We start from the raw sequence: 12,654 nt of genomic DNA, 5'->3' as shown, positions 1-12,654 counted from the left end.
ATATATATATATATACACACACATACATACATACACATACACATCTCTCTCTCTCTCTCTGTCAAGAGAATTCTTGCCTCCATGTCATTCCTATCAACTCAGTATCCAGCAACATTAGATTCTCTGGTCCATGGGTAGTCAACTGGTAACTCAGAACTGCTGAAAGACTTTGCTACATTTCTCAAGATACCAAATCCTACCCACACTTCCTTCTCACATTTTTGTTGAAAATATCAAGGTCACTGGCAGGACCTTCCTCAACGGCTGTCCACCTGAACCTGTCCACTCCCACACAGGCCTCTCTACTTGATAAGCTTTCTCAACTCCTTCTTAACAAGAGGATGAGAGGATTCTCCTCTTTTCTAAGACCACCCCACCCACACGTGGTTTGCAGTAAGCATGCAGTAAGCATTATTCAGTCTATTTTAATTACAGCTTTCTTTACCAGCATGTTCACCTCACTCAAGTCTAAGAAAAATTCTCCCCTTCGATTACCGTCTTCCTATCTCTTTCCTTTCTCTGACAAGTATCTTAAAACTGTAATCCATCCTACAGCCTGTTCTTCCTCACCACCCACTCACTCTAGTAACTCTTTGTAATCCGGTTTCCTTAGATCACCATCCTGAGATCTCTCTTCCTCACCAATCTGATGACCAACTCTGATTCTCACCTTCCTTGACCTCTCTATCTGATCTAGTGATTATAAAATGATGCCTCTTTCCTCAGAAACACCTGAGTACTCTCCTGGCAATCTGTTGCTGCTGCTTCTTTCTAAAAACCTATAAATATGAGTATTCTTCAAGGCTTTATGTTTTATTCTGCTCTAAAGACACTTGGAGCTGCACAGTTTACAAAGTGTTTTCACATCCATTATCTCCTTTGTTATCAGAACACTGCTCTGAAGCAGGCAGCGTTAGATTTATTATCCTCGTCTTGAAAATGAGGAAGCTAAAGTACAGAAATTAAGTGACTTGCTCAAAGTTGAGCACTTACTAAGTGGCAGAACCGAGTTTTTTCACTTTTCACCTTTACTGGACACCTCTACTCCCTTGGCTTTCTTGACTCTTTGTAAACAAATCTTGTGTCTTGGTCTCCAACTATCACCCGTCTTAAGTTTCCATCATGCACTCCCACTCCCTACTAGAGGATTTTGCATGTCGAATCTCAAGCTCATTATGCCCCCAGCTAAACTACTTATTGTTTTCCCTCCTCTTAACCTTTCTATTTTTCCAGATTTGAAGCCATGGGGGCAACATTCAACTCTTTCCTTTCTCTTTTCTCCTGTAACCAATTTGTTACCTTGCCCTTTGCAGTTTCTTTCTCATCTGCGCCTTCCTCTCTATTTCCATATTATTCTCTTGAAACATACACCCTGTACACTCCTCACCCCCCTTTTTTACACCTAAACTACAATAGTCACCCAATCTTTGTTCTCTCTCCCTAAGCCACTTGAGCCACAAGTTACTTCTTTCCAAAACACAGCTTTACTCTGAAAACTTTCAGGCTCAAAAACATGCAATTCATTTAAGCACCACAGCTAGGCACTCTAGGCCTTTACTCAGCAGGTCACTCTACCTTTCTGATCTTAGTTTCTATTAGTTCCTTATACAAACACAGTTAAATCACTACTTGCTGTTCTTTGGATGTGACTTTCTGCTTTTCTGTCTCTGTGCCTCTGCTCAAAATGCTACTTGTCTCTAACAGTCTCTTTCCTCTCACTTAATAAAATCCAGTCTTTTTTCATGCCTTTCTTGACCATTTCAGCAGAGCAGAGCTCATCTGCCCTCACCAGTATCTACGGTGTTTTACTGCTGTGTACACGCATACACGTGTGTGCTCTGTGTCTCCTACTTAGCTAGAGGTCAGAGATGGAAACTTATTTCTCTTTATAACCAACTCAACACAGAGCCTTCTAAATGAATGTTTCAAAACCTAATAGTACTCTTGGCACAGCAAGCAGGTCAGGTCTCGACTTTCAAAGGGCCAACTGCTTACTCTCAGGACCCATGAGTCATAGTAGACTTCATCCCAGCTGAGGTTTAAGGTATGTGGACTAATGCAGATTGTGAGCACCTTTAGTCAGTAGCCCTTAAAGCTGCTTCCTTCTTTGTTTTCTCCAGATTAGATGAAACAGTCAGTAATAAATGTAGAATACCTGTACTAAGTCCTTAACCAAAAAATAGAAAAATCTCACACTGGTACATTTTCTTTGTGTTTTATCTCCCTTACTTCCACCTCCACAATTCTTCCTATGTCACTTTTGGCATCTTCTTCAGGCTTTTTTTTTTTGTATTGAAGTATAATAATCAGGCATGACTAGGAGTACCCCACTCTGTCTACTTTGAAATATCAAGAAAAACACACACAGAAGAAGAAAAAGCACAAAACATAACTCCTTTTTTCAAACCTTCCCTATATGTTAATATCAACTGCAACATGTTCCACTATTAAAACACAATCTTTTAAAGAGTTAATTTTTTTCTGTAGTTTTCAATAACATGAAAAAGGATTTCCTTCTTTTTTTCTTAGGCTGTCTTGGCTTTTTTTTTTTTTCTTTTTAGTTGATTCAGGGGGGTACATATGCATATTCATTACATGGACATATTGTGTGGCAGTAGGGTCTCAGGTGGCCCATTTCCCAGATAGTGAACACTATGCCCTATAGGTAGTTTCCAAACTCTAACTCCCTTTTCCCCTCTCCCAGTGTCTATTATTTCCATCTGAAAAAGGAGGTCTTTTTTTTTTTTTTAAAGCAGAATTTATTGAGCGAACAGAAAACCTCCCACAGTGGGAGGGGATCTGAGGAGGTTGCCCAAAAAGGATTTCTTTAATGAATGTTCCAGGCTGCGCATGGTGGCTCATGCCTATAATCTCAGCACTACCAGCACTTTGGGAGGCCAAGCTGAGAGGATTGCCTGAGCCCACAGGTTCGAGACCTGCCTGGGCAACTTCGCAAGACCTCATCTCTACAATAAATCAAAAAATTAGCTGGGCATGGTGGTGTGTGCCTGTAGTTCCTGGAAGGCTGAGGCGGAAGGATCACCTGAGCCCAGCAGGTTGAGGCTACAGTGGCCGTGAGTGTGACACTGCATTCCAGCCTGGACAACAGAGTGAGACTCCAACTCAAAAAAACACACCTAGATGTTCCAAAGTAAAGAACTCCAAAGCACTGTATTTGGGAAAACTTCAAAGCAGTTGAAGACCTCTTCAAAAATAAACATGTATCCATAGGGTAAATTAAACTAAAAAAAAAAAAACCCAAACAAAAACCTTAATAATAAGGTACTAGTCACATAACATTTTATAGTCTCAAAGGATTCTCACATGCTTTGGGTCTTACAAAAACTTTATGAGTCAGACAGGGCTGCTATTTTTCCTTTCAATACTATCCTTTCAAAAGATAAGAAACTTGAGTCTCATATTTAGTGACTCTTTCAAGTCAACTGGAACTGGAACTCAGATCTACCAAGGGATAACCATATTTACTTCAAGAGTGGCTTTCAAACAGGACTCTGCAGAAGAGTCCTGTGGCCACTCTGTGTCATGTAGGGTGCAGTACAGGGTAGGAAGGGTGTGGAGGAGGGTGAGACAAGGAGGATGACTGGGGAGTAGGTGTGGTCCTAGCCCTTCCCACTCACAGATCCGAGTTCTGCTTCATTCATTGTCTATATTGGGTCCCCACTGCATTACACAAAGTTCTACTGCTTTCAGGAGAGAAATGTTTAGTTGCATCAGTGGATAAAATGATTCCTATGGTCATAGTTTGAAAAAAATAAGTCAACTCACATAATATTCAATAGTCAATATTAACATTTACACAGAACAAAAAATTACCTCAAAATAAAAGATTTCATTAAACTGTGGATTGCTTGTTTTCTTCTTTACTTTCGTCTTCTTTTGGTCATTCCTGTTCCAATGTGGTAGAGTTTTACCTTGTAGAACTTAACAGTACACAATTATAAAACATGCTATTTCCAACCAGGGAGCCCGATCTCTGTGTAGAAGTGAAGATGACTCAGGCAAGAGTGTAGTTTCAAATATTACTTGGAAAAAATTGAGGTGACCCTACAAACTCAAATCAAAGGATATACAAGCTTCGTATATCCTATATATGCTAAGATTTTAAAAATTCTCTCTAAGGCTATACGAGATCATCAAGCTTCTTAAGAGGTTTTAAAAACACCTTTCTATTATATAAGCAACTCAGAATATAGGATGAAAAGGAAGACAATGAGATTTAGAGTACCTTTATCTATGTTGAAAAATATCTGAGGAACATGAAAAACATTCCTAACTCAGTTTACTTCTTAGGCTTCAGCTACAATAGTGACTTTAAAAAACAAACAACTCTTCAATTTTGAAATAAGTATGGATTCAGAGGAGGTTACCATGAAATGTACAGGAAAAACCTGCACCTTTATCCAGCATCCCCATTGTTAACATCTTACACAACCGTAGTACAATAGCAAAACAGTGACTTTTTAAAACACAAATTCATATGCCAAATAGTTTCTAATTGTATGTTACTAAACTGTTAAAGAATCTGTCAGGTGTAGATTATTAAAAAACAAAACTAAAAATAGCTTTACAAGGTTGAATATCTTTAACATGCAAAAATAAATTCCTCGGATAATATTTAATGTTATAGGCCCGAGTATTTACTTTTAACTATAAAATCATCTTTAATAATAATAACACACCATTGTCGTACTGAGTACTTTATATGCACATACAAATACATTTTTCAAAGTGACTAATGAGTGATTTTCTAAAAAATAACTAGAAATCTTGGAGTAGGGAGAAGGAATGTGTATCTGTGTGTATATATATGTACGTGTAGAGGGAATATTGTACATCTGTTTTCAGATTCTAAACCTTCAAGTTGTAGACATATTTCCTACTCAGTTCCTTAAGGAAATGGTAATAAAGTGATACAAAACCAAATATTACAAAAGACTATAGGATTTTTCATAAGTTACCATAAATCATTTACATCAGTGAGGTGATATGCTTCACCACACTCTCATATTTCAGGAATTTGTCTCTGTTGGAACTCTCTCTGCAGAAGACAGATCTTATGAATACAATAGGCAGTTTTCAAGTGCTGTGCGGCCTTCCAGATCAAAATATGGAATTTGCCTTTATTCTGAACTAAAACTTATTAAAACAGGATTTACCGGCATAAAGTTTAGGACATTTGAAAGTATGAATGTTGATGAACGAAGATAACCAAGTTTATGTTTTAAAGTACTAAACTGTAACAGTATAAAACTGAGGTTGTTCTCCCATGACCTGAGACTGGTAGATTTGAAATGGCACACATTTTCTTTCTGTAAAAAACAGAACTCACTAAAGAGTTTTCTTTCAAAGTACTCATTACTCTGTGTAATAAAATAGCTATTGATCATAATTTGCTCTTAGAACCTTAATTTGATAATAGTTAAATCAAACTTTAAAAGTTAAAAATCTACTAATAATTCAATAATCATTACCTAGAAGGGCCCACTAGAGAAACTGTTGCATAAGGGTCACAGCTTTGGCCATTTATGAGAGGCAACCCATGGCATGCCTTGACGCTAAGGTAGAATAAAAGAGATTTAACACATTAGATTCCAGTTAAACAAGATAAAACATTATCTTTAAATACAGACTAATATGCTCAAAGTGTTCAGAGTTGTTTTCCACATGTCTGCAGCTGTATGGTTAAATACCGTCTACTCCAAATATGAGTGCATGCATCTATTTATTTATGCTATATTTTCAAAATGGGACTAAGTAGGAATGCCACAATCAGTACTGCAGCTACTAAATATGGATCAGTTTCCCAAATCCGAAATCCTCCAGAATCTGAAACTTTTTGAGTGCCAATATGATGCTCAAAGGAAATGCTCACTGGAACATTTCAGATTTCAGATTTTCGGATGTGGGATGCTTGACTGGCAAGTATATAGAATGCAAATATTCCAAAATCTAAAAACAATCGGAAATCCAAAAACATTTCTGGCCCCAAGCATTCTGGATAAAGGATACTCGAGCTATAATATTTCACACATTTCCTCCTGCTGAATAACAAACAAGGTACATTTTGTGGTTTGATAACACATCAAAACTTGCGGTTTCTAAAAAGGAAAAGAAAGCTGTACAAACCGTAAATGAGAAGCTACACCCCAAGTTGGGTTTATGGCATCATATCCTCTGCTAGAATATGAATGACAAACAAGGAAACAACTGTGGTTTCCACTTAGACATCTAATTCATAAATATAGGGCAAGTCTCACATCATTCTGTAGTCTTTTATTCTGATTCTCAATAACAGCTCCTGAATCATTCTGTAGAAAATGCTTTAGGCCATAAAAACAAAGATCATCTGACCCATGCCACAGATGACAGTCATTGGTACTTACAGAGAACACAGAATTTCACCTAATGATCTGTTCCTCAAATTTCCTTACTAAATACGACTGAGTTCATAAGTTTTGCTTAATGCTTAAGAGACTACATTTCCTAATGCCTAAGAGAAACTCATGCGTGTTGCTGAAAAGTATTCTTTGTTGAGAGATGCTGGCTGTTGAGCAACATCCTTCTTTCTCTCTATAACCCACAGATCACATACGTGGGTGAAGTGCAAATGGTGGACTGCCAAGTAAAGGGAGAAATGAGACTATGACTTGTTTCTAGTAAGCTGGGCATCAAAAATCAAATTTAAAAAAAAACCCCCAAAACTAACCAAAGAAAGCACAGAGCAAGTTAATTCTAGTTTTTAATGTTAGGCTCACGTAGAGTCAAATTTTCCCACTGTCCTTACTGTTTGAAACTTACACTTCTCAGCTAAACCTCAAAATGATACCTGAGTTTTATATAGCATTTGCAGTTTACTATGCACTTTCAAAAAATGTACCTAATTCTTAACAGTTAGCCTTTGAGAAGAGTTACCATGCCACTTTAAAGAAGAAAGTAAAGCACAAGAAGGCCATGTGAGAAAGCAACAACGTGAGGCCCAAAGAGGTAACAACTAGTAAGAAGCCAGCCAAGACTCAACTGCTTTTTGTTTTTTGAGTTGGGGGTCTCACTCAGATGTCCAGGTTGGAGTACAGTGGCATGGTCGCGAGGATCAAGCTCACTGCAGCCTCGACCTTTCGGGCTCAGGTGATCCTTCCGCCTCAGCCTTCCTTCCAAGTAGCAGGGCCTACAGGTGCATGCCATCACGCCTGGCTTATTTTTTATTTTTTTGTAGCAACGAGGCATTTCTATGTGCCCAGGCTGGTCTCGAACTCTTGGGCTCAAGCAGTTCTCCCGTCTCAGTCTCCCAAAGTGCTGGGATTACAGGCGTGAGCCACTGAGCCTGCTACAACTGTTTTTTTAAACTGAAAAATCCAGTGCCCGTCTATATTACCACTGTGCCTGAAAATATTGCATTACTCTCCTTGCAATAACATATTTATCTCATATAAACAATTATAGAAATTCAATTTACTATAATTTTACAAGGTATTAAGAAACAGAAAAACGCAATACTGACTTATAAGTATACAAAATCTTCTGACTGGCCATAGTACCTCACGCCTGTAATCTCAGCACTTTGGAAGGTGGAGGTGGGAGAACTGCTTGAGGCCAGGAATTGGAGACCAGTCTTGGCAAGATAGCAAGACCCTGTCTCTAAAAAAAAAAATAATAATAATTAGCTGGGTGTGGTGGTACATGCCTGAAGCCCTAGCTGCTCAGGAGGCTGAGTCAGAAGGATCACTTGAGTCCAAGAGACGGAGGTTACAGTGAGCTATGATCACTCTATTACACTACACTCCAGCCTGAACAACAGAGCAAGACTTTGTCTCAATAAACAAAATAAAAAACCAAAAAGAAAAAAAATTATCTCAAAGACTTATCAGAGTGCCTGCAAACCAAAACAACGATGCCAATAAAACAAAAGTATGTACCAATAAAAAATCAACAGAAGTACTCTTAATTGAATTTTCTGCCAAGCGTAAGTAATAATATTAAACATAGGTTATCTGCATATATTTCAAAATGCCTGAAATACCACTGTTCTTCTAATTTGTAAACCTAGCAATTTAATATCATAAATCATGGATGGGCAGAAAACAATAACCTCAATACACTGAATTCTCATATTTTGTTTCTATGTGACATATAAAGCATCTATACTTGACAAATTTTAACTTCGATATTCAACCAAGGATAGCCCTAACAGGGACTGGATTTACCTCAATCAAAATAACTAAAAATTTGGACAAAATCAGAAGTATAGAACTGTGGTTCCCAAGGGAGGAATAGACAGGGTGAGTCCTTCAAATGCCCCAGCTTACTACTAGATGGTTTCTAAGAAGAGGAGACAAAGATGTCAGCTGAGGAACAAAGTGTCTTGCGTTCCCATGGCAGAGTACTACAGGGAAGAAAGCTGCATAGAGAAAGAAAAATCTCCAGAGAGCTACAAGGCTCCTCAATGAGTCTTTGGCTGAGTACTGCTAAGTACAAATACATGTGAGGAAACAACCTGAGGCTGGAGAAAGAACCATTTGAAAAGAACAGAGGGGACAATTCCCAAAGCCCACACATGGCTAGCAAGAGGGTCCACAGCCACAGTAGAATTCATGGGTGCTGCCTCAGTAGTGGGAAAATGTAAGCCCTAGAGTAAAGGCTGCTCTTGTTGTTTAACAAAGGTTAAAAGCAAACCACAAAAGGATCAAACTCTTTCCATGTAACTTAACTGAGTGTCCCGAACAAAGTTCAAGTATACTCACAGAAATACAAAAATATCAGCAACTTTACAATGTCTGACATGCAACAGAAAATAACCAAGAATGCAAAGAACCAATGAATTGTAACTCATAATAAAAAAAATAAACAGAAACAGAAATGATATAGAATTAGTAGATAAGGACATTTAAAAAGTATCAACTATATTTCATATGTTCTGTAGAGATACAGGAGACATGAAAAAGCAAAAGTCTAGAGATGAGAAACATAAGGTTTGACGTGAAAAACACTGAGTGGAATTAAACACTTGCTAAGACTGTGGGGAGGAGCTGGACAGATATGAGACTAGTTCAGTTTTAAATGTGTTGACAGTGCTGTGATACATCAAAGTGGACATATGAATTTGAAACTCAGAAAATACACCTGGATTGAATGTATCAAATACAGACAGTTTTTAAAAACCTTTTATTTTGAAACAATTTCAAACATCCAAAAACACTGTACAAATAATATATCTTATCATTCTGTGTAACAATAGAGGAATTACTGAAATCATAAACATGTTAATTAGTAACAACATTAACTAATCTACAGATACTCAAATTTCACCACTGTCCTTTTATAATCCAGGACACAAGATCCCACACTGTACTTAGCTGCCACATCTTCTTAGTTTCCCCTAGCCTGAAACAGTTCTTACTTAGTGTTCCTTCTTTGTCCCATGATCTTGCCAGTACTGTTCGTCATCATACATAGTGTGTTCACTCATGATCTACAGCTGATTTGTTCCCTCAAACAATTATGACTGTGTTGTTTGCCAACGCTTTTTATTTCCATCATTCTTCCTACATTCACTAATTAGAATTCTACTATAAGGAAAGGCAATCCTTTCTCCCCCATATACTTATTTGTTGACATATCAGTTCTGGCTCATGGATATTTATTTTATTCTACAGGTTTTAGTTCACTATTATCATTATTTATTTTGAGGTTCAAATTGTCCCAGATTTGGTCATTTGCAGTCCCTTCAAATAAGCTTCAATGTCCTTTCTATATACCCCCACTATATTTGAGCACTGACTTACTTTCTGACTTTGCTCCATGTTCCTCTTACGTTTTCTCTGCCCAAGTCCTGATGTCAGTCACTGCTAAGCACAAGTCCAGGTTCTTTTATTGAATTTGCACTAATACTGTAGCCATTAGCCATGTGTGGCTATTTAAATTTGAATAGTCTAAAGTTAAGCAAAAGTAAAAATCCAGCTCTTTTGTCACACTAGCCATATATCAAGTTTTTAATAGTCACACATGCCTAGTAGCTACTGTTTTGGACAGTGAATATAAAAGACATTTTGTTACAGAAAGATCTACTGGACAGTGCTGACTGGTAATATTTAGAAATAAATATATGGGTGCTAAGTATACTCCCTGCTACTGGGATGACATTGCTTCTAGGCCTTCTCGGTGAACAGAGCTGTGTACCTACACACACACTGTGTACCTACACACACTCTTTTCCTTGAGAAATCTGCCTTCAAAGGACAGCAAAGAAATGGGAATGGTAAATAGGGGTGGGTTGTGGGTGGGAAGAGATGTGGTTTGGGGAGGCATGCCTTTTAGAAGGGAATATACGAGAATACATGTATATGGTGGTGAGAACCATCTAGGAGAGAGAGTAGAGCTGATGAAACAGGAGGAAAAAAAGGCATAACTGAAAGAGCAAAGTCCTTGAGTAGGGGAAACAGAGGAATCCAGAGCGCAGATGGAAGAATTCACCCTCAAGAGAAGGGAACCCCCTCTATTGTCACATCGGGACAAAAAGATGGGTGCAAATACAGGTCTGCAGATTTGGGATCAGGAAGACATAATCAACATCCGGTCTACGGTAATGGAGTATCTTACAGGAATCTTAGAGAAGCAAGGCAATGCTCCAAGGTAGATACGCAGATATAAAATGCCTGTGTAAGGTATGTGACGATGAATTTAAAGTGTCATCAGCTGGTGTGATTTTCTCCAGCAATATTCAGGTGCAGACTAACACAGGGGAGGAGGTAAGATTCGTTCATATTAGATTCAAACAGGAAGAATGAAGAGGAGAACAAGAAGAAACCTGCTAGAAAACGACTATGGTGACGTCATGAAAAATGGTACAGATGGAAGTGAAAACAGAAATGGGCAAGAACACGGTGAAGGTCAATGGATAAGGGTTTTACTGGAGTTCAAAAAATACTGCAGTGGGACCTTCTAGGTCTGGAAATAATAGCAATCACTAGAATATGAATCTTTCCACAAACTATCCTCCTAAACCAAAAGTTCAGCAAGGAGCACAAAGAAAACCACCCATGACACTATGCCCTCAGCATTACTATAATATCACAAACTTCAAAATACCTGTAAAACTGAGAAATCAACAATAAATTCCACAAAGCTACCACCAGAGCTCTGTTGCTGCAAGTCAGTGAGTATGGACAGTAGAGGCTCAAGAAACTCTGTGAAAAACAAACGAAGGAAGAAAAGAATATAGACCAGCATGTGTTTTCATAAAAGCCTGTTTGTGAATGTTTATACCAGCTTTCTTTGCAACAGCCCTAAACTGAAAACAATTCAAATATATACTAACTGGTAAATGGATAAATAAATTCTATACAATAGAATCCTACTCATGAATAAAGAGAATGAACTGGCTTCCAGTTTTAGGACAAGATAAAATAGACGCATGCCTCCTTATTTGCCCCAGTAAATACAGCTAAAGACAGTGTATATTACATATTAAATAAACACAATCAAACCCTGCAAGGTAAAGAGAAGAAAGCAAACCAATGAGAGACCTACGGACCCAAGGAAAAACATGGCAGTGAATTGCCTGGGCTTTCTTTTTTACTTTATATATTACAGACTGGATGCTCACAAATCAACAACCTAGAAACACCAGTGGGCATAGACAAAAGTGTCCTAAGAAAAGCTAGTTCTTTCTAGCCAAAGAACCAGGAAAAGGGAAGCCTAGCAAGACAGAAATCTTTCTTAGACAATAACCTCCTCCTACTCCAGAAAAATACCATGAATACAACTGCAGCTCAACAAAGGCCAAAGATGGGGTGGGGGAGGTAACTAGACTTCTACCTTTGATAGGCTGTAACAAGGGAGTAAGTTGCCTTTCACCATGGTTTCAGTAGAGATCACTGAGGTGCCTGGGTTTCATCCCCTTCCTAGCATCAATGGGGCACACCTCCCCCCAGGATTCTGATCACTTTCCAGGGGTAACTAACCCCTTCCAAGCAAGATATTAGCGGAGGTCACATAGAGAACAAGAAGGAGGTACCCCTCACTATCCCAAGCAGAGTGATCTCAGGAGAGGACTAGCTGGGAACCTAAACTCCCACTCGGCAGTAACAAGGAGCCTTTCTCACCCCCTCCCCGGTATAATCAGAGACTGAATCAGGAACCTAAACTACCCTCACCTGACAGTAAATGAGGGGCATTCCCCTTCTCCCACGAGCATATATCAGAGGCAGCTGGTTAAAACAGAAGATTTAAATGAGATCCAGAGTCTCATAATATCCAAAATGTCCAGGCCACAACTGAAAAATCACTTATCATACTAAGAACCAGAAAGACTTCAACCTAAATGAGAAATCAACAGATATCAACACCAAGATGACATAAATATTGGGATTATCTAACAAGTATTTGAAAGCAGTCATCACAAAAAATGTTTCAATGAGCAATTATGAGTATGTTTGAAACAAATAAAAAAGAAAGTCTCAGTAAACTAATAGAAAGTTGGCTGAGCTCGGTGGCTCAGTCTGTAATACCAGCACTTTGAGAGGCTGAGGCGAGTAAATTGCCTGAGCTGACAGGTTAGAGACCAGCCTCGGCAACTTGGAGAGACCTCATCTCTGTAATAAATCAAAAATTAGCCTGGCGTGGTAGCACGTGCCTGTA

At 38.5% G+C, this 12,654-nt stretch overlaps 1 protein-coding gene across 1 annotated transcript in view; it reads right to left on the bottom strand.

Moving 5' to 3' along the window:
- Positions 1 to 3,834: 3,834 nt before the first annotated feature.
- Positions 3,835 to 12,654, bottom strand: part of LOC103262181 (ras GTPase-activating protein 2-like) — a gene marked incomplete at its 3' end in the record, with an annotated part of 87,169 nt that continues 78,349 nt past the window's right edge. Inside the window, exons 6-7 of the mRNA XM_021713247.1 lie at positions 5,493 to 5,576; positions 3,835 to 3,907 (exon numbers count right to left, since the gene is read on the bottom strand). Of these exons, the coding sequence (XP_021568922.1) occupies positions 3,835 to 3,907; positions 5,493 to 5,576 (157 nt within the window). The remainder of the gene's footprint in view (positions 3,908 to 5,492; positions 5,577 to 12,654) is intronic.

Source organism: Carlito syrichta, unplaced genomic scaffold, assembly GCF_000164805.1.
Source record: "Carlito syrichta isolate Samal-C Ts95f unplaced genomic scaffold, Tarsius_syrichta-2.0.1 Scaffold304374, whole genome shotgun sequence".
NCBI classification, from domain to species: domain Eukaryota; kingdom Metazoa; phylum Chordata; class Mammalia; order Primates; family Tarsiidae; genus Carlito; species Carlito syrichta.
The sequence above is the reverse complement of the archived record's forward strand: the minus strand, read 5'-3'. Positions and strand labels throughout refer to the sequence as shown.